Source organism: Melospiza melodia, chromosome 26 (assembly GCF_035770615.1).
Source record: "Melospiza melodia melodia isolate bMelMel2 chromosome 26, bMelMel2.pri, whole genome shotgun sequence".
Lineage (NCBI taxonomy): Eukaryota > Metazoa > Chordata > Aves > Passeriformes > Passerellidae > Melospiza > Melospiza melodia.
Genome location: NC_086219.1, coordinates 1,062,048 through 1,087,188, shown reverse-complemented (window position 1 = coordinate 1,087,188; position 25,141 = coordinate 1,062,048). Strand labels below are relative to the sequence as shown.

At 50.8% G+C, this 25,141-nt stretch overlaps 1 protein-coding gene across 2 annotated transcripts; it reads right to left on the bottom strand.

Annotated features, from left to right (window-relative positions):
* Position 1: 1 nt before the first annotated feature.
* Positions 2–21,821, bottom strand: PIK3CD (phosphatidylinositol-4,5-bisphosphate 3-kinase catalytic subunit delta). 2 transcript variants are annotated; one of them, XM_063176819.1, is made up of 24 exons: positions 21,747–21,821; positions 16,327–16,400; positions 15,800–15,963; positions 14,852–15,080; positions 14,062–14,285; positions 13,124–13,303; positions 12,375–12,524; positions 12,005–12,094; positions 11,042–11,263; positions 8,176–8,272; positions 7,741–7,871; positions 7,086–7,145; positions 6,773–6,940; positions 6,171–6,292; positions 5,865–6,008; positions 5,555–5,654; positions 4,793–4,971; positions 4,481–4,590; positions 4,143–4,221; positions 3,762–3,929; positions 3,299–3,422; positions 2,928–3,073; positions 2,556–2,688; positions 2–2,044 (listed from the first exon to the last, which is right to left on the bottom strand). In XM_063176819.1, the coding sequence occupies exons 3-24, from the start codon at positions 15,938–15,940 to the stop codon at positions 1,907–1,909; spliced, it is 3,135 nt and encodes a 1,044-aa protein (XP_063032889.1). In that variant the 5' UTR covers positions 15,941–15,963; positions 16,327–16,400; positions 21,747–21,821; the 3' UTR covers positions 2–1,906. The 2 variants fall into 2 exon arrangements, with proteins under 2 accessions (XP_063032889.1, XP_063032890.1); XM_063176820.1 differs by having other exon boundaries at positions 13,178–13,303.
* Positions 21,822–25,141: the final 3,320 nt, after the last annotated feature.

Here is a 25,141-nt window from a genome sequence, read left to right as displayed (position 1 = left end):
ATTTGTGTACAATTTGTCAATATCTTTTATTTCTTATTTACAAAACATGTACCTACCGCAACTGAAGAGCTAAACATGTAAACATTCTCTTCTTGCAGAACCACAGTTTGGCTTAAAAAAATACTTCTTTTTCAAAGGCAACAGAATAAGCACAATCAGTTTGTACAGAGTTAAAAAAAAAATAATGACAGAAACATCTCTAAATAAATAGAAATAAGTCTATCATTCTGAGCATATTTGTAAAAATGAGAAGCCACTTGTAATGAAATGGAACATTTTTGAAAACTCTGTAAGTTTCAGTCTTTAGTACAGGTCAGCTTGCTGAAAACCATCAGGTGAGCTGCTGCTTTGTGAGTTTGGAGTCAAAGGCTCTTTGCTGACCCAACAGAGCTCTCAGAGATTTATCCAAGATGCCCTCCCAGGGTGTACAAAAAAGAAGGTCCACACGATGACTCACTGAATTTTTACTGCTCGTAGGTAAGTCAAGTTTTCCAGACTAAGCTCTGTAAAACTGTGCTCAGTTCTTGCAGCTGATACTGATACACCTTTGTGTTATTGCACTTCTCAAAGTGAGGGACAGGACAGGAGCCACTGCTCTGCAATCTGTGAGGGCCTGGCCTTTGTGCTGTGAGAGGGATGAGGAGAGCAGGGGCCAGTGCTGCAGCACCCTGAACACCAGGCTCTGGCACTGCAAGAGAATTGCTTTTGCAGCTCTGGAATTGTAGTGTCTTCCCTTCCACAAGAACCTGACTGGGGCTGTGCTTTCAGTGCATCTCACCTTGCACAGGGCCCAGGACTTTCTCTGCATACTTTTTGCTCTGTAAATTAGTTTAATAAGCAAGGAAATAGCAATATTTACTCTCTAAAATGGAGCAGAGGCACAGGGCTGTTTCTCACTGATCAGCCTGCACAGAGCTCTAAATCCTGCAGTATTTCCCTCTAGTACCAAAGTAGCTGTTAGAGCCTGAGTGCTTCAGTCACAGTATCATCTGAAGGTGTAGGAAAAGGGGCTCTCCCAGGGTTAGATTAAATTAAAATGAGGTGTCTTCTATGCCAGAACTGCTGCTTCTACCAACAGGTGCTTGAGAGGCAACAGGGTTTGTATGAATAGACCTCACAGCTTAACATCTGTTATGAAAAGCAGTAAGTACTTCAATTTGAAAATGCAATCTTAGCGTTTTCACGTTTGAAACCAAAATAAATGCAGAAATGGAATTACTTGAGGCTCAACTAAAGCCTAACTTTGGAAAGCAAAAGTACCTGATCCAATGGCCACCTCAAAGCTGCTTTTGTGCCATCAGTTCTAGACAGCAGTAGCTGAGTTCCAGCTCAGTTTCAGAACACTTTGGCTTCTGGAGCAGACAGAAAGCAATATGACAGCCTGGATGTTTTTATCCTGTCTCAAGGCAGAATAAAAGCATTTATCCAAGTCAGCTTTGGTGTGCTTTGAGCTGACCCACCTCAGTGGCCACTGACACAGGGCAGGAGTGACCACATGCTGAAGTTAATGCCTCTAAGCTGTAATAGTGGTGACCTAGATAGGCTACAGGCATAGGGGGATCTCTGCTCAGCTAAATTTTCAAGAAAATAGAAACACAGACATTAGCACACTGGAGGGGTGTTACAACTGTCTTGACTTCATTCAAATGTGCATTTGAAGCTGAAGGAGTTCTCAAGGGTACAGTACCTGCACCTACCTTCACTGTATGCAGTAGTTTTATTGCCTCACGTCTCTCCTTGTCCCCCAAGGATGTTCAGCAGCCAGGGTGGGGTGGCTGAGGACAGGCCAACAGTTTTTCAGTCATGCAGCAATGTCTGGTCTCTGGGAACGAGGTGGGGGATCTTGCACTCTGCACCCCTGTTCAGTCCTTAGGCACCTGGCTGTCAGTGCTGGGCAGCTCCTGCTCTACTGCCTGTTGTCCTTGGAGACGTTGTGTGCCAGCCAGTTCACTTTGGTTTTCCAGCTCTCCCTCAGGGCCTCGTTAAACTTCACTCTGAAGTGCTTCAGTGCCTCCTCATCGGTTTTCCCAAGGGCCAGGGAGTCCTGTAGGCAGGAGGCACAAATCAGTGCACAACTGAACAAGTCACTGCTCACCCAGTAAGACATTTATTCATAAGAAATTACTCAATTGAAAGGAGCAATGGAGTGTCCATCAATTATTTTTACTTGTTCCTGCAGTTGCAGGAGGCTTTTTCTCTGATAAACACTTGCACCCTCTGCTTCTGTTGGTGCAGGAAAGAGCACATTGTGTATTGCTCTTGGAAAAAGTGTTCTGCACCTGCCAGGGATGGGTGGTTACGACTCAGGAGGCAAACTAGGAAATGAGAGCCAAGGGCTTTGCCTTCTTCCCTGCAAGCAGGCTCCTGCTGCCTCCAGGTGCAGAACCTGAAGAGGTTTCTGAGCACCAGGACCTGCACAGGGCATTGTCCATCCACTCACTGTTCTGGAGCTCATCTGCTTTTAAGAATCTGGCCTTGCCCACTGACCTCCTCCTCCTCCCCCAGCCAAAATCAGGTGCTCAGTTTTACCCCCTTGTGTGGGCTCTGCCTCTTACCTTTAGGTACTGGATGTCTTTGGAGCAGCTGAGCTCTGGCAGCCCAGCAGCCTTCATGAGTGCAAAGAGGTGCAGGAAGAGGAGCCCGTGGCGCCGCAGGATCATGTAGGCCCTTTCACAGTAACCCCTGAACCTGAGCAAAGACCAGCCAAAGGAGTGAGGACTGCCAGCTCCACCATTCTGTAAAGCACTTAAGCAGTCTGAACCCTGCTCTCTCCAGTTAATAATTTATTTGCTTTCATCTGTACAGGCAGCTATAAGCTGCACGTTGGTGGAAATAAATACTAAATACTTATAATACTAATGGTGGAAATAAATACTAAAAATTTAGAGCTTCAAAAGCTGAAGTCAAGTTTAACTCCCAGCACTTACCTTTCAAACTTCTCATTGTTGTTAGTTTTTCCTTGCTGGATGACATGCACAAAGTCGTAGGTTAAGATGAAAGGGACTCGTTCTCTATTAATACCAAATTTAGTCTTGAAGTTCCCCAAAAAGTGACCAAAATCAATATGGAACAGCTGCAAATAAAAAAAAAAATATTTTCAGAATATTACCTCTTTTAGCTGATCAGAGCTGAGCTCCTTTCAGTTACTGCATTGAGCAGATCCTGGCCATAGAGTTTTGGGAGAGAGAAGAGTGGCCCTGCTTTGGGCAGAGCACCATCCCATGCCCAGGTGCCCTGCTTTGGGCAGAGCCCATGCCCAGGTGCCCACCACGCCCGTGCCCAGGTGCCTCCCCATTACCTGCCCCGTCTCCCTGACCATGATGTTGTCGCTGTGCCGGTCCCCAATGCCCAGCACGTAGGTGGCCACGCAGTAGCCAGCACAGGACAGGGTGAACTCCTCGATGGCTTGGTCCAAGGCATCTCTGGAGAGGGAAGAAAGAGTGAAAGATAAGTTGACTTTGGACTCCAGTACAGCCCCACGGGGAGAGCTGTTTTCAGCTGCAGAAGGGAGGGGAGCTCGTTTGGATTCCCACAGTGCTCTCTGGAGTAGGACTCCCACCCCTGCTGCACAAAAATGAGCTGCAAGAACTGTCTGTAACTGAAGGGCTCTGAATAAGGGGGTGTCCACAATCTCAGTGGAAATGAGATGCACATGAGGCCTCCAGGTGTGCCAGGCAGGGGAGCAGCCACAGCCCCTGTGGGACAGCCTGGAGCTGTGCAGAGCTGAAGGAAAGGAGCAGGGAGGGAAGGTGAGCCCTCACCCCGGGTTCTTGGACTTGAGCCAGTTCAGCAGAGCGTCCTTGTTGAAGGCAGCCGTGGCCACCATGTTGCTCTTGTTGAGCTGGATGTTGGCGATGGTGTCCGAGTGCATGACCACCTCAATGAGCCCCGTCTTGTCTCCTGTGGAGAGGCAGCCATAAGGGGTCATCCTGCAGAGATGAAAGAAACCCTTCCACTGAAATCCTGCCCACAAATGCACGGTGGTGACTTTTAACCTTTCCCTTGCCTGCCCTGTCTCCTCCCTTTCTGCTCTGCAGTTCTTTCCCCAGCCCACAGAAGCTGCCCAGAACACCAGACGGAGCTGCAGAGAAAGCAGCCCCTGCACCCTGTCAGTGCAGGACAGCTGTGGGCACACTGCTCACCTCAGGTCCAGGCCCTCCTGCTTCCACAGGATGTCCATCAGCTGGATCATCTGCAGAGTCAGCATGTCCTGGCGCAGATCTGGGCAGCATTGCACAGGAAAATATCATTTTACTGTTCAAAGGTATCCAATTACTGCACTAAAATCTTAATTAAAGGGGGAAGCAGGTGAAATATAGAGGGGAATTAATATTAATTTTCAGATTACTACCAAAAACTCACCCAAAACCATTAAAGTTCCTAATTTACACAACATCTTAATGGTCCAGATTTAGGCCCACTCACCCCGTAAATACTTGACACTAAAAGACATATTTTCACAAGCATAATAAACACTTACCATCTCCATTTTTAAAAATTATACCCACTCCACCTCCACCTGTCTCTTCACTATTAAATACAATCCACAAAGGTTTCATTTTGGAGTCCATGAAGGTGCACTGATCCACACTAGAGGAAATAAAAATATTACCCTCAGTTTCCATCTATTAAAATATCAACCATCCAAGCTGCCAGTCCTACAGCAACTCCACCCACTGCTGGACCTGGGACTCCCATGAGGAAAGAACCTTGGGATAACCCAAAGCCTGGCTCCAGTGTGAAACAAAGCACAAAATTCACACAAATTCAGAGGTGCAGATCTGTCCCTTACCAAACTTCAGCAAGGATGATGTTGGGGTTCAGGGGGGACTGGAGGTGGGAAAGGGCTTCCCTGTAGGTTTCCTGCTTCATGCACATGTGCATCATCTCCTTGGTTTGAGGCTTGGTGGCTTTCTGAGAACTCACTTTCACAAAGTCATTCAGAGCTTTCATCTTGTTCAGTGCTTCTCCCTGAAAATGGGAGGGATAAAACAGGGTTAACAAATAGGAAATTCCTGGAGAAAGTTTAAAACATTAAAATCTCCTGTGAAATGTAAACCTTGGTTCCATCTCTTACTTCCTCTTCAATTTGTAGCAATTTCACACACTGCAGCAAAACAAATTTAGTAGTATCTGCTCAAGGAAGATCCATAATTAATTGTGGATACTCTGCTGGGCACAAATGCATTGCAGGATAATGGCTGCAGCAGGAATAAAGCACATTACCACACTCCAAAGGAAGAAGCGAGGTGCCCTGGCTGGAAGAGTGCAGAGGATGAGACTGAGAGCCCAGCCTGCCCTTGGTTGCTTTTGGGGAGTTCTGGTTGTGATCAGCTCCCACTGAACAGCTGATCTGTAGTAGCAGTGGTCTGCACATTTCAGAGCATTCTAGACACACACTGCAGCTGTGTGGGTGAGACCCCCAGAGCCACAGGGGACCCCAAAGCCAGCAGCCCTCACAAGGCTTTTCTGTACTACTGCTAACATTAATTTGGGCAAGCCAAGAGCTGAGAACCAGCCCCAAGGCAGAGGGAGGGCCCAAAGCAATCAGTACCTGCTTCATCAGCACCTTCATGTGGTGGGTGCTGCCCCGGCAGTAGGCTTCCAGGATCAGCCCAAACCTCAGGGAAACAGCAGGCACGTGCATCTCTGACCTGGGCAGGGAGCAGGCAGAGCAGTTAGAGCAGAGCCACAAAAGACAAAAAGAAATTAATAAAAAACAATACTGTGTCCTCCTGGAATAATTATTATTGAGGCACCCGAGGTAAAAAGTAGCAGTTCCCACTTCACAGAGCAATGAAGGACTCAGTAAATGCTGGCTTCCCTTGAGTTTTGAGAAAAAGCCTGTAAGATTTGCTCTTCACCTCAGATGCCAGAAGAGGAAGTGGCCGATCTTGCGGTTGGACAATGCCCTTTCCAGCAGGAACTTGGTCAATTCACAGTCTAGGTAGGATTCGTACTTGAGCACCTGGACAAGCTGCAGCAGGTATTGGAACACATCATCATCCCTGTGGACAGAAAGGAAACATGAAAACACGACCTTGTATTCACTGCCATGAATGTTCTTGTAAGAGCTGCAAAGGCAAGGCTGTCACTGCTGTTCACAGCCCCTCAGCAGCCCTGAGCAGAAATAGAAAGGGCTCTGCCTCTCCCCTGGGGCCAGCACTTACGTCAGCTTCTTCAGGGAGTTGATGGCAAAGGAACCAACATAACGGTCAGGAAAGCTGAAATCCAGCAGCTCCAAGGCATTCAGGACAGGCAGCTCTGGCCAGGTCTGAAGCAGAGAAATCATCTGTAATGATCAAAAAGAAAATAGTTAAAAAAGGAACAAGGCTTTTATGACAATGGATATAAATCTGAAATTCTATTGGTGAAAGAGCAGCTCCTTACAGGGCATCACTATTTATAGATGCCTCACAGCACGTTTGCAGATACCAGGTCAAAAACTGATCCATTGAGGTGGCGTGTGCTGATCTCTTACTATTATTCAAGAATATTCAATCCAGATATCTTTTTTTGCCAAGAATTATACAGATTTTTTTTTTTGTCTCCGGTTTCTTGAAGGGATAAACAAGGCCTTGTTGGCCAGTAATGAATCTGGGACAGCTCCCAGAACCACACAGAGCCCAGAAGAGCCAGACCTCAGCTGGGAACTTCCCTGAGAAAACTGTGAAACCCCTGCTCAGGCAGGCTCCCAAACACAGCACAGGAATGCAAACACTGAAAGATGGACCAAAACAGGAGCCCTGGCTGCCAGCCCCAGCAGCCTCACCTGGGCAACATCCTCGTGCCTGTTCCACTTGGTGATGACGAGCAGCTTGGCCAGCGCCTGCGGGTACTGGTCGCGGATGTCGTAGCGCATCTTCCACACCAGGTCCTTCTCGTGCTCGTACAGCTCCGTGTGGCTCCTCCGCTCCAGGATCTCCTTCAGCTGCAGCTTCTGCACGGCAGGAGCACACCCTGGGCTCAGCCAGCCCACAGGGGCCCTGCAGGGCTGGGTGAAAGTGCTGGGACAGGGGCAAGGGGTAAAAGCAGCCCATGAAACCAGGCTGGCAGCAGCTGAACACTGATGCCAGCAGACTCACCTCCTCAGAATCTTCTGGGGCAGCTCGGGGCTGTTCTCCATTCCTCCCCAACTCCAGCAGCTGGGACACAGATAAAGAGGGTGAGAAAGGCTCTCAGTTCCTCTGTAACTGTGGGCACCATCACCTCATGCTGCATTGGAGGGCAGTCCCTTGCCCCCTGTCTGGCTCCCCTTTGTGCCTGGCACAGGCTCTGAGCCAGACCCTGCCTCTTGGGGAGCACAGAGCTCCTTCCTCCCCTGAAACCAGGCACATCTCTTCCTCCACTTGTCTGGCCAGTTGCAGTGACAGATGGAAAATCTCCACCTCACACACGGCATGTTATCACTCTGCTGAAAGGGAGGGAGCTGCCTACTTTCACTCATTTCCCCTTTATTCCTCTTCCTTCCTACAGAGCCTAATGCAGTCTGAAGGCAGCTCAGTTAAACTCATTTTTTAAACAAATGCTCATCTATTAGAGCAGCTTTACCTCAGTAATTCATAGCTCAGAAAAGTATTCACTCAAAGGTCCATTAGGTGAGAGGATAAAGTGAAATTTTCAGTTAACAGTATCTATTAATCAAGTTTGCTTGCACCCAGTCCCTGTGGATGGCTGCTCCAGAGGTTCCCCACTGGAAGGGACAGTGAGGGAATTCCTACAAGTGTCCCTGTGCCCCACCTGCTCAAAGGATGGGTAGTACACAGGATGTGCTGCCACGCTGGGGAAGCAGATGACCAAGGCTGCTGCACTCTCAGTGTTGGGGTTGCACTGCACTGTGCCCATGGGGTTCAGAAGTTCCCCTTTCTCATCTGAAAAACAAAGTACACAAAACCCATGAGCCCAAACCTTGCAAAGCTTTGGTGCAGAAAGCAGAGCAGAGGCTGTCCCTGGGCACTGCCCTGGCACTGCCTGGCCACGAGCACTTCACCCTCCTGAGCCTTCCCCAGTGAGGGGCACGCGGCACCCTCAGGTGAGCAGCCACCACTCAGGCCACACCTGCAAAGCCAAGCTCAACAAAGCCTTGCCTTGGCAGGGCTCCAGCTCAGGGCAGAGGCCACTCCACTTGCTGGGGACACTGCGGGTGCCCCTGAGCAGCTGCCTGTCGTGCCCTACCTGGGAAGGAGGACCACATGTGCAGGCAGCACTCCCCCGTCTTCAGCTGGTCCCTGTAGTCGAAGAGCATCACGTTGGCCCAGGCGATGGGGCAGTCCTGCGGAGACAGCGCTGGTGGGGGGCTGCCCTGCCCCGAGGGCACTGAGACCCCCCTGCACAGGGACACCTGCCTGCTCCCCTCCTGAATTGCCCTAAATTAACAGTGCAAGATGGCATCGGGCGCCTGCCAAAACCTGGGGTCTTTTGTGTGGTGCCAAATGGCACCAAACGCTCCCCACAAATGTGTCTGAAACTTCGCCACCCGAGATTTGGCAAAGCTGAAGAATCTAATTTTCCAAAAAGGCCTTGCTACTCTACAGTCAATATTTGAGGAAACTATTACACATTTCATACATTTTACCATTTGAGGGGAGGGAGAAGAACTTTAATTTTGAAACAGGGAACACAGAGCAGGCACGATTTTGGGAAACAAGGCAAAGGATGCTAGAAATAGCTCATAATAGGAAAAAAAGGCTTGGCTTCTTTGTACAATAACAAACACTATCTATAGAAATCAAACTTTATGCTGCCAATCCCTCACCACACCCCCAAAATAAACCCCACAAATCCAACCCAGCCTCATTTTAGAGGAGGGAGACTCCAGCAAGCAAAGTGCCTGGGACATGGCCAAGACAAAGAACCCATCCCCTGCCCTCACCCAGCTCCCAGCCCTAGAGCAGATACACATTCCACAAGTGAGCTCAGCTTTCCTGCAGTCAGGTTCCCCAATGGAACACTTGACCTCATGCAGCAGCACTCAAGAGCTCAGAGCACAGCACAGAAAACAGCTGGAAAAGGGGTTACATGGCAGAAATCCTGCACTGAGGCACCCACAAACAGAGCCACGCTGGATGGAGCCACAGGGACACATCTGGTTCCATGGGGAACATTCCAGGCAGTGCAGCCTTACCCCACAGGACACCCCAGCACTGGAGGAGGTTACAGAGCCCCCATTTCCCTCTAACGTGACAAAATGAGTCACTTCAAGCGGCCTCTCACAAACCTTGGAGCTGATTTGATTACTCCAAATATCTTCAGTGAAATCACATTTGAGACATCAGCTTCCAGACAACAGGGAAAAGCCAAATAAAACACCAGCAGCAGCAATAACCTTTTCTAACAGAGTAAATGACATCTAACCACAACTCAGAGCCTGCCAAAACACAAGGCAGGATTTCTGGTGGATAAGGTCCAGCAAAACAAGGATCCAGCACTCTAAAGAGAGCCATCTCCTGCATGATTCAGAGAAACACTGAAAGCCAACCCTCTGGGTGACATTAACCCTCTGACTCATCCAGCCAGCCTGCAAACATGCCTGCTTTTGTGGTAGTAAATGATTTAGTCCCACCTATCTGCTCTGGACAGTCTGCATATAAACAACATGTATGGAATTAACCTCTGAGTAAGGAAAAAATAACAGTCAAAGCAAACAAGCAAAAAAAATCAGCTAACCTGCCCTTAACAATCATTTGAGATTATTTCTGGGCACCTCACTCAGAGCTATAGCTCACCATGGGGAAAAATTCCTTTTTTCACTGCTCAGCTGTGGTGAATGTTGTAATTTATACTAAAAGCTCATCAGAATGCACCCACCTTTCCCCAGCACCAGAACACACATGAATAAGATCCCCTTAACAACTCAGCTAAACAGACTGGCTCTGTTTTGTCAATCAGAACAGCAAGATTTCCTTCTGACTGCTTCAAAACTGAAAATTATTCCAGTGTGACCACAACCATCCAGCCTGTGGATGAATCAGATCTTCTGTCCAACAAAAGCCTCCAACAAGAGCTGGGGTTCTGCTATTATTAAATAGAAAAGAAACCAAACAATAAAACTGTTAATCCTGGTCCTGGCCTCAAAATGTTTCCAGTCTGAAGTCTTCAACTCAGAAATTGGTCTCCACAAGCAGGATTTGTGAGCTGGCTGCTGCTCCCAGACATGACTGCACAGCAACCCTGAGAACCCCACTGATGTCAGCACAACAAGGCTCAGTGAACCTCCCAGCAGTGAGGAGGAGTGAGCAGAACTGAAATCTTCCCATCACACTCACCAGTGCCTCATTGCTCTGCACTCTAGCACAGATGGCATGAGTAACCATCCCCTTAAGGCACGGGAACAGTCTTTGTGGTCACAGAGACAATAATTTGCAGAGGCACAAATGCCTTTGCTGCTCATAAAGAACAGAGCTTGAGGCTTATGTTACCTCTCTGGGAAATCAGCAATTAAATCACAAGCTGCAGTTGGATCTGTTTTAGTTGCTAAATTATTAATGGCGTAGAAGTTTTGGAAAGTGAGAAATACCACTACCTCTGATTAAGATGCTCAGATCAAGAGCTTCCAAGGTGATTTAACACTTTGGTCAGTTTGCAACACCTGAACAGTGACCTTGAAGAACCCACACTTTAATGTTACCTTGCCATAACCAATGTTTACATTCCTCAGTTCATTCCCCCTCCCTAGCTGGCAATTTGCTCCACTGGGGATATGCAGGAAAGACCTTGTTAGAAAGAAAATGCAACAGAGATGATGGTTTAACCTCAACTACAGAACAAGGAAGTTGCAGAAGAGCGAAACAGGGACACCAAGATAAGTGATTCCTCTTTAGGTCCAGTCAGATGCTGGCTATGTTTCTCAATGGTCTTTCTAGAGAAGAAATTGCACATAAACAGCCTTTCTTACAGGCAGCCACTTCTCAGCTTCCTGCTCCTGCTGGAGCAGTTACTGGCCATTGCTCTGTACGCTGCTTTAATAACACGAACCTTTCTGAAAGCAAAAAGGTTCAGGAGCACAAGATGCGATCTGCAGCCCCAGGCTGGCCTCACTTACAGCTTTCTTGGACTTCTTCTTGGTGGAGCGAGCCTTCCTGGCCTTCTCGACGACGGCGTAGAGCGCGAGGCAGAGCCGGGCCATGCGCGGCAGGTCGCGCACGCTGATGTCGAACTCCAGGCGCTGCCGCCACACGGGCTCCGAGCACACACTCACCTCCGAGCTCGACACAGTCTTGCACAGCATCTCGGTGCCGTGGAACAGCCCTGCCTGCACCACCAGCTGAGGGACAGCAAGGACAGCACCGTGAGCACGCGGGACTGTCCGTGTGCTGCAGGGGAAGGGGACAGGGCAGCTCTGCCTGAACACGGCGTCCCACTCCTGTCTCATTCCCAGCTCACTCAGACACTCAGCTCTGAACTCTCTCCTTAGAGCAGCTCTCCCTGGACAGAGTGTCCCTCTCCTGTCTCATTCCCAGGTCACTGAACAGGGTGTCCTTCTCCTGTCTCAGTCCCAGGTCACTCAGACACTCAGTTCTGAAGTCTCTCTCTTTACTCAGCTTCAGTGAGGGCATTGGTATCTTGTCACTTCATGCAGACTTGCATATTGATTAATGCGGCATGTTCTTGCCCAGTTTCCTTCCTTTCCCAAAGGGCAGCTGTTCCCCTTCTCCTCATTTCCCCCCTCATGGCAAACACCCCACACATCCCAGGCCTCTGCTGCCTCCTGCCTTCCCTTTGCCAGCCACCACCTCTCCCATCACTCCTCTCAGAGCTGGGTGTCCCCTGCCCTGTACAATGTCATTACCTCAGGGCAGCAGCTCTTTCCAATGCTGAGCTGCTGTCTGCCCGCTTCCCTCCCCATCCCTGTTGTGCTGCAGCTCAGCGACTGCCCAAGGGCTGAATGGAGCCCCACAGGAGCAGGTGAGGTCACACTGCCAGCCACCCCTGTCCTCCCCACACAGACCAGAGGGCTGTGACTGGGAAAGCACAGGTACAAACCCCAGAGTGAGGCAGTCCCCACCTTCATTCTCTCATCTGCATTGACCTTGCTGCCTTGCACCAGCTCGATGTAGAAAGGCTGCTCCAAGGACCAGAGAGAGCCATAGTATGGCTGCAAACAGAAAGGGTTCTGATTAGAAACAGATGCAACAAAGGCCTCTCAAGGCCCCCACCAGAACTCATCTCCCATTCCATGCTTTTGGGTCCCACAGAAAAGAGCAAGAAGCCTGAAACAGCCAGAGAAGCTGTGGAGGGGGCTGGAAGGCTGGCTGGAAATTGCCACCCTATTTCAAAGCTGGGAACCTGCCCTGAGAAGGGCAGGGAGCACCCACTGCTGTTCCCAGCCCAGCGTGTCCCCAGCAGAGGAGCCCAGGGGTCCCTGTCCCCTCTACCTTTTTCTTGGGGAGCGGAGGGGGCTTGGAGGCCGCCTTTGGGGGGCTGGTGATGCAGTTGGTCTGCTCGTCCCTCATGGCAATGATGGCAGAGGAGTGCACCATGGTCAGGTGGGGGGTCAGGCCCCGCTGCAGGCAGCTGCGGATGTACTGAGAGGGGACAGGGTCAGCCAGAGCCACCAGCCCGGGCAGGAGCCCTGCAGGGACTCGGGAAGGACACAGCAACAATCCAATCCCAGCTCTCCATTATCTCCTCTTGCTTTAGAAACCTGCAGCTCACTGGCCTCATGCTGCCAGAGCTGAGAATATGAAGTGCCTTTTATAGCTGGCATTTCATCAATGGACTCAAATGGCTGCATTAAGGGAAAACACTGAGGAGGATTCAGCACTCCCAGCAGCAGTCTGCCCTGCCAGAGGAGCACATGATTCAGGATTACTTGCCCAACTTTCAATGGGAGAACCCTCATCCCACCATACAAGCATGCAGATATTTCCAGAACCACAGCCTGTAAATGTATTTACACAGCACTTGGCGCCCAGGGACAGGCTTAGACTATTGGCCCCCCAAAATAAGGATTGGTTAGGTTGCTGGAAGTACCTTTCACCCTAAATAGCATCCAGGTGCTGTCACTGATGTGCTGCACCCCGGCAAACAGCACTCTCTCCTTCTCAACATGTCCCAGCCCATGTCCCCAGCAAGAGAAGGCCATGTGGGAACAGCCACTGACAAAGCAAGACACGAGGCTCACCTGGAACTGGTACAGGGGGTAGTTCCCATAGAGATATTCACATTTCCCATTCACCTGCAGGGTGTAGTCCTCTGGCTGCTGCACGGTCTCGGGGCGGAGCACAGTGGCCTGTTTCTTAATGGCACAGGTCATGAGGGCGATGGGGAACTCCCAGGGGGAGATCTGGAACATGAAGCTCTCCTGCAATCCCAACAGCACAGCAAAGTGTCAGACACCAGCACAGGGATGGCGTGGCACAGACTGGGAGCAGCATTCCTGCTGCTGGCAGTGAGGAGCAGCAGGGAAGGTACAATCACACACATCAGCCTATGGTAAGCAGAGATATTCCTCCTGCCAAACTGGGCAGGAGCGAGGTTCAGCAGTGTAAGCACAAGGCTGGAAAACAGGAACTTCAATTTTCAGCAGAATCACCAGTTTATGTGGCTGCCAGTCATTTAAAACCTTCCCACAGTCATTGCAGCAGCAGGGCAGGGACTGGAAGGGTCCCCATGCTCAAACACACTGCTCTGAAGGCTGTTCTCCTGCCAGGGTGACCTTGCTTCGTGCCCAGGCACAACAGGCAGAACATGAGCCCAGGCAGGAGCAGGAACAGCTCAGAGGCCCAGGGGCAGCACAGAGCAGTGCCTGCAAGCAGTGTCTGCTGAGCAGGCTCCTGAGCTTCCAATCCATTCTGTGCTGGATTCCCACCCAAACCCACAAAGGTTTCCAGCCCATGTACATGCAGCAACCTCAGCTAACCAATACACCCAGTGCACGTTCAGGAGGGAGAGCAGCTCCCTCCCAACCTTCTCCACAGGCAAAGCAATCTGGAGAATGAACACTGAACACATGCAATCACTGTCCAGGCACACATTATTCTGTCTGCACACACACACAGAGGTTTCCAAAGGAAAAGCACAAACCACCAAACACCGTGACAGGAAAGTTTTGTGCTTTACCCCGCCAGACTGGAACCTGATGTTGACAAAAATGTTCTTGTTGGGGATTTGCAGAGAGGAGAGGCCCTTGGCGGCGGGCTCCAGCTGCAGGGGGAAGTTGTACTCCATCCACGCTGCCCAGCCCAGCTGCTGCCGCTGGGCCGCCTTCTCCTCACAGAACTGGCACATCTTGGTGCGGAACTCGCTCACCTCCGGGTCCTGCACCGAGTCAAACTCGTGCAAACCTGGGTGCAGAGCAGGAGAGGAGGGCAAAATAAGCATCTGCAGCCAGTGGGAGAAATGAGCCTTTTCCTCAGTATCTCTCCCTGAACACGTGTTTAACATGTGGCCAAAAGCAGAGTCAGCCGAGCTGCCAGCAGCCCCTGATGGAAGATGTGCAGTGGCACTGTCCCCAGGGCCCAGCACTCTGCAACCCCCTTCCCTGGCCCTGCACAGGCATTGTGCCCTGCATGCCCTGCAGGATCCTGCTGCTGTCCCAGTGTCCCACCCTGCAGCCAAGCTGTCCAGGACAGAAAGTGAGAAATATCACTGTGTCCAGCAGAAATATCTGTGCCCCCAGAGCCATCAGCTGTGCTGGGCCCATGAAGGCTGTGTGCCCCCGGAGCCATGTTGTGCCCATGAGGGCCGTGTGCCCCCAGAGCCATGCTGGGCCCATGAGGGTGAGGGCTGTGTGCCCCCGGAGCCATGTTGTGCCCATGAGGGCCATGTGCCCCCGGAGCCATGTTGTGCCCATGAGGGCCGTGTGCCCCCAGAGCCAGCTGCCATGTTGTGCCCATGAGGGCGGGCTGACCTTTCCCGATGAGCAGGCTGATCTGGGAGTTGATGAGCTTCTTGGCCCGGTCTCCCTCGCGCGCCACGAGGCGCAGCACGGGCAGGAAGGGCTGGATGTCGCACAGGCGGCGCTGCTCGTCCTCCAGCTCCTGCTGCTCGGCCGTCTGGTTGATGCAGGTGAACACGTAGGCCTCGGGGTCGCTGAGCATGTGGAACAGCGGCTCATACTGCGCGTGCTTCCAGAGCACCTGCGGGGACATGCTGCTGTCACTGCACTGCTGTCACCATGCTGTCACCATACTGTCACCCTGCTGTTGTCACCCTGCTCCTGTCCCTCAGCACACACTGCCACCCTCCATACTGCCACCCAGCTGCCCTTGGGGCCTGTCCAGCCCTCACCCTGCCACTGTCACCCACCACTTGTCCCCCAGCACACAGCTAAGCCAGAGCACAGCCCAAGCTCCCCACAGCCCCCTGGCTCTCCCAGGCTGCTCCTCAGCCAGGTCTGGTGGCTGCAGCTGGTGCTGAACTGCTGGGCAGGTTTATTTGTAGGTGCCTTTAACTGACTTCCTTTCCTCATGCCTGCCTTTTGTTTCGGGCAATGTCAACCCCTCAGTCTGAGCATTTAAATAACCCCCACCTGAACATCTCACAGTAAGCACCTGCTGACTCTGGTCCTGTGCAACACAGCAATTACTCACACTGGAAACAAAACTGGGTTAAGTAACTTGCCCCCAGTAACATGAAATCTGTCAGGATGCCAAGGACAGGAGCCAAGAGCTTCTCAAGTCTTGTCAACACTATCCAGTTCCCAAGGATGCTTCTCTCCCTGTGGATAGCACTCTCACATGACTCCACATCCCTTTTTTGACTCATCCTAAGTGCCTGCTGCTGGAGGCAGAGCTCTGCAGTGGATGACCCTGGCTGTAACACAGACTGTCACCCAAAGCTGGTAGGAGGCTGTTACCTGCTTGATGGTGCCCAGGCTGGCATTGCAGGGCACTGAGATGTTTAGGTATATTCCTGTGGGCAGCAAAAAGTCCACCTGGATGCTTTGGTTTTCCCCCTTGGACCAGAATTCCGTAGGGCAGTAAATGCCTGGGGGCATCCTGCTCACTGCTCAGCTACCACCTGCAACAAAAGGGAAAACAATCTGGTGCTGTTGACTACATGTTATCTGCTCAGTTCTGGGCTGGCCTCTGTAGAAAATTAATGTGCAAAAGAACCCAAAGAAAGGAAGGTCAGCACAGCCTTAAAGCTCATGAAAAGTTAGTAAATTAGTAAAAATTCCACTTCAGTGCCTTTGAGCCACATGTAACTATAGCATTTGCTTCTATTTCAATGCAACCCTCTCTTAATCCCTTCTAGGCCAGGATTAACATCTACACCTGCATTTGACACAGAAATAAGAGAATTATCTTCTCTGGAGAACAAAGGCATTGTCCCAATAGCTCATCTATGACCAAGCAGCCAAGAGAAACAGCAATTTCCTACCCCTGGCTGTGTAAGGCAATCCTCAGGCCACATGCTCCAAGCTCCACTTTGTTTTTCCAGAGCTCAGTTCCAGTCTGCAAGAGGGAGAAAGGGTTGTTGCTGGTTCCAAGTATGCATGCAATTTATACACACAAACAAATAATACTCTGCTGTATATCTCCTCTCTACAAGTATAGAAAAATGAATTTGAAGGGTGAGGTAGTCAGAATAAGTTTGTTAATTCCATCTGCAGCCTGTCCCTTGGCAGGATGCTACAATTTATTTCCAGCACATCCAAGGAATGCAAAAAGAACAAGAATCTGAACGCTATCAGGTACAAGCTGCTGTTTCCAAACACAGGATGACACAAAAGGCATTCACCAGCAGCCTGTCAGACATTTCCTTTCTCAAAGGCCTGTAACAAAGTCTCCATCCATTTGCCCACAAGCAAAATGCTCCTGCAATAAAACCTCTGGTTTCCTGCACATGTGACAAGTGGCACAGTGGTGTCCCCACGTGCTGGAGACTCTGGAACTGCTGGCACTGGGCAGGGAAGTGGCTCCAACCAATTCTCTGCAAGCACCCCAGCAGAGAAACCAGCTCACCCCAATTGCCTCTCACCGTTTTCCTGCCAGGTCAGCAGAGGAACATCCCAGTGGTACAGCCTGGAAGGTGCTCAGCCCTGAGCAAGTCTGTGTCCCTTCTCCTCAGCCCAGCACAGCATTTCCCCATTCACAACTTAAAGCGCAGCTTTGCAGCCGTGGCTGTAGGGACTTGGAAAGGAGCTGAGCAAAGTGCAGCTGATTCCCAAACCACAGAGTCCTGCTGGCAGCTCCTCAGGAGCCAGCCCTGGGCTCCAGCAAGCACAAGGAGAAGGAGCCCAGCAGCTTATCTGCCAGCTCCTGGGAGCACACCACTTCCCTGTCAGCAGTGAGGTCAGGATTCCCAGAAACACGAGCTGTGTTTTATCTGTCCTGCTTCCTCAGCACAGAGCCTGCATCACCACAAACCACCCCGGGCCTGCAGGGAGGGCAGCAAGGGGGGAGGACGCAAGGCTTATGAGTTTGAATAAAGCAGAACAAGCTGGCCTTGTTCTCTGCCCATCAACACTAAAAACAGCAGGTTTCTGGTGTATCTGCTACCTCAGCCTGAATCAGCAAACTAGCACAACACGGCTGACCAGCAGAGACAGAGACACAGCCAAGGCTGAGCTGCTTCCTCCTGCTGAGGGTTTCTATCTGGCACCACATCCCAGAGAATATGAAGTGCCTGCCTGAGCCACGAGCACTACAGTGTCAGTTCAAGATCAGCACGTTGTCTTGCCAAACTCCCTGATTCAGAGGATGCAGGATTTTTTCCTGGTGTGAATATACCAAAGGAAGAATAACTCTGGACTTCCATAGTTTCTAATACATAGTTTACCAAGTCTCTCCCCTTCCCATCGCTAAATTCAGAATGTTCTCCTTGCTGGAGCTCAGATCTGATGAGACAGTTCTTTCATGAGCCCAGCTCTGCCTAGATGGGTGTTTCTGCACTGCCTGACTTCCCTCTTCCCCTTTGCCTTGGGAAACTGAACAGAGCTCTCCAACCTTGTCTGCACTATCTTGACCTCGTGTGTACAAGTAATTACAATTCCCTTTTCTCAGGGTTGTTCTGCCATTTGTGAACAGCCAAGTGCAGCATCACTCCTTTTTGGCAGGGTTTACACTACTGGAGTAATTTGAGATATACTCCCTGTCTTTCACTGCAGCAGTCTTCCAAAAAAAAAAAAAAAGAATTCTCCAATATAATTGTCAATTTTTAAAGCCCAGACCTCTTCATCACTGGGCAGTAAAAGCGGTGGAGGAAAATAACCATGAGACAAAATTTCAGGTTTTAGATGAAGGCAACTCCACAACTTCCCCTGTGCCTTCTGCCTCAGTTCATTATTCTTCACTCTGCAGGAAAGCTACAGGCTGCTCTCCCCCTGTAGTATTTATTTAGTGTGCAGGTAATAAATGTGTATCCTCAGCAAAGAGGGGAGGTGATTCCCACATGGGATAAGTCCATGCACTAGGAGAGAAATAAACTCTCAATTTTACTGAATGCCATGTAGGGAATAGAGGCACAGCATCAGCTACAGGAGAGAACACAGCTGAGGAATCTGAGGAAAGGTAAATTTGTGCAGAGTCCAAGAGACACATCTGAAACCACCCAGCCACTATTTAACAAGCCACTAGCCAACATAAAACCTACTAACACAAATTTCAATTTCCTCTTGTCAAGTTTATGAACCACAGCTCTGGTGTTTACAACATGCAACTGCTTTGGAGAAGAAAAGGCAAAAAAAAAAAAGCAAAAAAGAAAGCAAAAAGATCAGACATGGAGCAGCGTTCCCCTGCGAGGCTGCAGCATCAGACAGACACGGAAGCTCCAACACCCACAAACAAATTGCAAAATTACAAAACCCCCCAGGACTACCAAAATACCTCTTAGCTTATAGGAAATGAGCAGTGCAGAGCTCACAGGTGATGTGCTGCGTGGGAGACTGCAGGAAGCCACTTTCATTGCAGGCATGGCTTTGGCTGGGGGAGGAGACCATGGAATTTTGGGGTACCCAGGTGTCTGACATGGCTTCAGCACACAGTCAGTACCCTGGGCAGAGCTGAGCCAGCTCTGAGCTCTCACAGCACTTCAGTGTGCTCTGACAGCGTTTTCAGCTGGGTCTTGAGTTTTTGGTTGGGGTCACAGGGTAGAACAAGCCCACACTGCAGACAGGTCATTTCAGCACTGACTGACAGTAAAAGTAACTCCCAAATTCTCCTGCAAGGCAGATGGGGAAGAATCCTGCAGCAGGTGAGTGTGTCAAACTGTGCCTGCACATGGGAGCTGGGAGAGCAACCCAAACCCTGGCAGGGTTAGCTGGGCACTCACATCCAGCAGTGCCAGTCCCCCCAGCACACACAGACCCGGGCTGGAGCTGCTTCCCTTTGGTATCACAGGCCAGATCTGCTCCTGTGCCCCAGATGTTTCTGTCACAGCTTCCAGCAGCCTCCTGTAACACAGGATCCACGTCTCAGCTGTGCCACGGGGCCATCTCTGCTCTCCTTCAGCCTCTGGGACAGGGCTAAAACCTCAGTACAGACCCAGCCTACACCACAGCTCTGTCTCTGGTTCCTCCTTCCACACACCCACAAGTGTCAAACTCAGGTCATGAACCAGGTAGGAAAACACTGGGGACTCCTTAGAAAAGTGTGGAAAACCATTCAAGCACTGAACAACCCCTAAAATCAAGAGTCTGGCTTTTTATCTTCCTCAAACCCTAGTTTAGAATATTTAATTCCCTTTACTTGGTTTATCATCCTACGACTTCTACCTCCACCAAATATAAAAATCAAATATAGGTTTTTTTCATATTATCAGCTTCCATTTTGTGCATAGATTTTCCTATCCTGCCACACAATTGCCTGCACTGATTCACTCATTCTTTCAACAGCAGTTCATTGTTCATCCAACTCTACATACCAGACACAGTTATGCTGCTTTGACAATGCCTTTTCTTAGATATTTTTGAGCCCCTGATTAATCTGACTTTTACTTACACAAACCATTAGATGGATGTAGCTGTACCATGAACTGTCCCTGGCAAGGGATGAAAATGCCCCCACCTAACTCTTCAGGCCTCTGAGACACTACAGAGCATCCCCTTCCCTACCAGAGGTGCTGATAAAAACCAGCAGTTAATTAACAAAAATCAGCATCTTCTGTGCATCCAGGTGTCACTGGAGAACCATGGATTTTCCTACCATCCATGGATTTGTTCTGGTTATGTGGAAACTTCAAGGATCAAGCTTTAAACAAGCACTGGGGAAGACTCCCCTGGCTTGGGCCCTTCTCTTAATGAAATAAAGACTCCTTTGAGCTTTTAAATTGTTCAATGCCCACCTCACACACACACACTCCCACAAAACAGACTCACAGGGAAAAGTAATGGAAGCAGAACTACACTAATGTGATCTGAACAGGGGATAACCTTGTTTGTGTGCAGGGCTGATGATGAAAGGGGTTGTCAGCAAGAGAAGAGATAGGAAAGCAGAATGCACATGTGGTGATAAAAACAGGCTGCAGTTTTGGGGCTCCCAGCTGCAGAAGAGCACCAGAGCAATATGCCATCATTCAGGCTCAGCAGAACCTCAGATCCAACCAGGAGCAATAGCCAGAGGGAGGGAAGGAGGAGTTCAGGCAAAGAAACTTAAGAGAAAAATAAATGTAAAGCCATTCCTCATTCTGGGAGTAAAACACTATCAACCACAGAGAGACATCACACAGCTAGAAAAGCATCTGATGGGAGACTTGAGAACCTTGGTGGCAACTTCCAATCAGCTTTTGGGCAAGTTCACAGTATTGCCTGAGGAACTAGCTAGTGGGAAAATGTATATTCAGTGGTTAAAGCAAAAGCTTGAAAACCAGCACTGTGCACAGCTCTGTTCCCAAACCTGACAACTGTTTGCTGCACAACATCAAACAACAAACTCCTCCGTGTTTCAGCCTTCTCACATGCTCAAGTACAGCCTGTAACTCACGAGGGGTGTTGTAACTCTTAAATGCTGGCAAAGGGATACGAGATCCTTGCACCCTTGCTATTACTGCTAAAACAGGCAGAGCCTGGGAGTTGGAGGAAGTTGTGATAAACGAAAGCTTCCAGCTGAAGAAGTTGCTGAAATTAGGCTTTTTCAACTGTTCCCAACGGCTCCACAACACCAGAAACCAGAGTCCATCTTGTTGATGGAAACAAATCACAAGTCACGGGTTTCTAATGACTTCCATCATGACATTCACCTTCCAGGTTCCCACCTCAGGCACATACAGCGTGCCATGCTCCAGACTCTCTTCTGGAGCTCTTAAAAGACTCTCATGCCCTGCCAAAAACATGATCCAAAGCTAACCCACAGCAGATACACACATGAACAGCTGAGCCAGGCAGCACAAGCCCTGCACCAGGGCAGATCCTGATGACCAGGTGTTACCCGGGAGGGACAATCGTGGCGACAACGCGCCATGTGCCAAAGCCACCTAAAGGCCAGGCAGACACCAGCAGCACCCTGCGGAATGGGCCGGCGGGGGGTGATGAGTGGTTACTGGCCAAAACAGCCATCCATCCATCCATCCATCCATCCATCCATCCATCCATCCATCCATCCATCCATCCATCCATCCATCCATCCATCCATCCGTCCGTCGGCCCCTGGGCAGCCCGGGCCGCTCAGCGGCTGTGCCGAGCCCGCTCTCCGTGAGGCTGGAGCGCTTTTCCCGAGCGCAGCAGCAGCGCTGCTCGCTGACGGCGCCCGAGCGGAGCCGGCATTTGCCGCAGGCGGCCCCGCAGCGCCGGCCGCGCACCCCGGAGCCCCCGGCCCGCCCGGCCCCGCTCCCCAGCCCCGGCCCGGCCCCGTCGCGGCGCTCACCTGCGCTGGCGGCCGGGGGGTCCCGGGGGCTGCGGGGCTCCCGCGCTCCCGGCCCCGCTCCGGCGCCGCCCCGGCCCCGCCTGCCGAGGGGCGGCGGAGGGGCCGCGCCCGCCGAGTCCCGCCCCGCCCCGGTGCTGTTCCGGGGCCGTTCTGTGCCGTCCGGGTGCCCCCGGCCCGGCAGCGCGGCCCCGCTCCGCACGCAGCGGAGATGCCGGCGGGGAAGGCGCGGCCGCGGCAGCAGCCGGTGCGGGCAGCGCTCGGTGATGGCAGCGCTCGGTACCGGCTGCGCTCGGTGATGGCAGCGCTCGGTGATGGCAGCACTCGGTACCGGCTGCGGTCGGTGCGGGCAGCGCTCGGTGATGGCAGCGCTCGGTACCGGCTGCGGTCGGTGATGGCAGCGCTCGGTACCGGCTGCGGTCGGTGCGGGCAGCGCTCGGTGATGGCAGCAGTCGATGCCGGCAACACTCGATGATGGCTGCGGTCGGTACCGGCAGCACTCGGTACCGGCAGCCGAGCGCACCGAGTGTCCGGAGCATGACGTGGCCGCCCCCCTGTGCCGCACTGGCGGCGAACCGGAGGCACCCGCGGCTCGCTCCGGGGCCGCGCAGCAGCGAGGGCAGGTCCTGCGAGCACAGCTGTGCGTGGAACTGCCCGCACAGGAGATGTAAACCGGCTTGGGATTCACTCCTTTCCTGGAAAGCGTTCCTTTTACTGCCTCAGTCCTACAACTGCTCTTTCTTCATGTGGGAACCCTAGAAACTGGCTGACACCGAGTCTGGGAGGAAAACAGGGAGGACATTCAGAGGGAAAAAGACGTGGAGTGTAGGAGACAAGGAGAGAGCCCCAAAGAGAAGGGGAGAGACCTTGCTGAGCACTAGCAGTGGGTAACAGTGCAATAAGGGTGGGGAATACCCCAAATCCCAAAGCAGAGTCTAGTGGATTTGGGGGATGAGAGGAAACCTCCGAGGCAGGCAAGGTGCCCGTGGGCCCAAAGGAGGAGCAGGGTAGGTTTTGACACGCCTGGTGTTCCACTTCCACCAAGCCCTCCTTTAAATGCTGGATACCAATGACACACAGGGTTATCCACTCGGTTTTTTCTCTCCCCAACCTGTTGTACAGGTCCATGCACTGCAGGGGATGCCCACCCAGGCACTAAAGCCCTGTGCAAGGTCTCGTCCCACCAGTTCCCCACTTCTCACACCCCGGGGGCTGCCAGCACCCTTTGCTCAGTGCAGCTCTCCCAACTGCCACGGGAAATCATTGGTTCCAAAGCAGCAGCAGATGGGGACAAGAAATGTTTCCAGTGTTCAAAGACAATCATTCCTCTCTGTCTCATTAAATTTTCAGCAGCAATTAGATACTCAAAGACCATGTGCTCGTCTGAAAAGTCTCTCTCTTTTCACACATCTCCTCTGAAATGCCCACCGTATTTTAGGTCACAAATGAGAAAATATTGGGAATGTGGATTTGTGATTTTAATTATTTTACTGCCACACATGGAAGCAAAAAGCCCTGGCACAGTGCATGGTTTGTGCTACTGCGTCACCTCACCTGGTCCTGCAGTTTTACGACTCCCAGAATCACCATTTTCCTAAAGCTTTTGCTGAGACATATGATTAAGGTATAAATTCTTTTTTTCCCCCTCTATATTAACGTCCAAGAAAAGCTCATTATTCTTGCAATCTGACTCATTTTTTTCCCCTGAACATTACTAGCTGGCAACACAGATATCTTGCCAACAGTACAAGATGTGACTGTTGAAACATTCATTGTTCAACTGCGTTTGAATATACTATCGTGTCTCCATGTGACCTTATAACGCTCAGAAATTGTCTATTTTAAATCATCAGCCCTGACATGTGTTGAAGATATTTTTAACAGACTGTTTACAGGAATTCTGGTTTCTGTTCTGTATTTTTTTTTCCTTTTCAACAGCTTTTCTATTCATCATCTCCAAGTTTCACATGTACAGCTGTACTGAACACCAACAGGGCATTTGCCCACGTGTCCTGTGAAAAATTGGACATCATAAGCTGAAGGGAAGGGAAAAAGGAACTCGGTCAGAAAAAATAACCACAACCTACTAAGATTAAGATCTGAGACCTCCAGGAAGAACAGAAGGGAGGGTTACTTAGTTTTCTTCTGTGTTATCGAGAGCCAAACAGGGCTAATGCATTGGAAGAGAACACTGCTAAGAAGGGCAAGTGGAATTATTTCAAATGCACCCGACATGAGGGACATGCAAGGCATACCAGATCACAGTGTCCATTTCCACTCCATGCCAGCCTGCTTCGCATTCACCCAGATTGTTCATAGAACTCTGAAAGGTTAATTTTGTGTTCTCAGCTCTCAAGCTCTCCCTCTGCCTGTGGGCATGTGTTCTGTGCCACTGAATCTGGTGAATCTGCAGAACCACACAATTCCACGCTGCTGCTGAGTCTGGGGGTGCTTATCCTGCCTGGGGAACGATGCAGAGCCCAGCCTAGCAGTCTCCACTGTCCCACTCTCAGGAAATTTACCCAGTGATGAGACAAGGTCAGCTTTTCCAGAGAAACAGCAGGAGGGAGGATGGCAATGAGACACAGAACCACCAGAGCCTGGTATTTCCAGGATCACCCAGCAAGAATTCTTCCACCCAGAGACACAAACACCCTGGCTGCCCTCCTGGGTCCCAAGCCACAGGGATTTGGGCAGATGTGAATAGTGACACTTCTGGAGGTGTATTCCCTGCTTCCAGACAGGGACAGAAGAGTCTCCCTCATCCTTCACCAGCATGGGACAGACAGACAGACAAACAAACAAAAAAACAAACAGGCCCGAGTGGCTGCATTTCATTGCACCAGGAGGCAAACAGGAAGCCCGAGCAGCCTGAGGAGAGTAGAGGCTCTGCTCCATGTGGTTAGCACTGCTCAAGGTTCACACTGCTCGGCGGGGAAACCGCGCCGGGCTGCAGACACGGCTGGGAGCCGCTTGGGTTTAAAACTCAAAGGACGGGGGTTTTGTTTGCTCTTTTTGCAACAAGATGTGAAATAGGATCACAGCCACCCAAAGCGCAGCCCTGATCCACGCTGGCTGTCAGTGCTGAGCCGTGGGGCTCACCTGCCTGAGCACAGCCACGGGCCACACCAGATCCTCTGGCCAAGCCAAATTGCTCCAATATTTGAAGGTCACTGTTTGGTTTTGCATGTTACACATAAGCTCTCAGTTCTATAGAATAATACTACAGTGCTACACGTTATCCCCACTGCCTTTCTAAAGGGTGTCTGCTGGGAGCTGCTCTGCTGCATGCTTTGGAGATTTTTTAAAATACACATACATATACACACACACACACATATATATACGTACACATATATACATGTATACACACACATATGTATATATGTACACACACG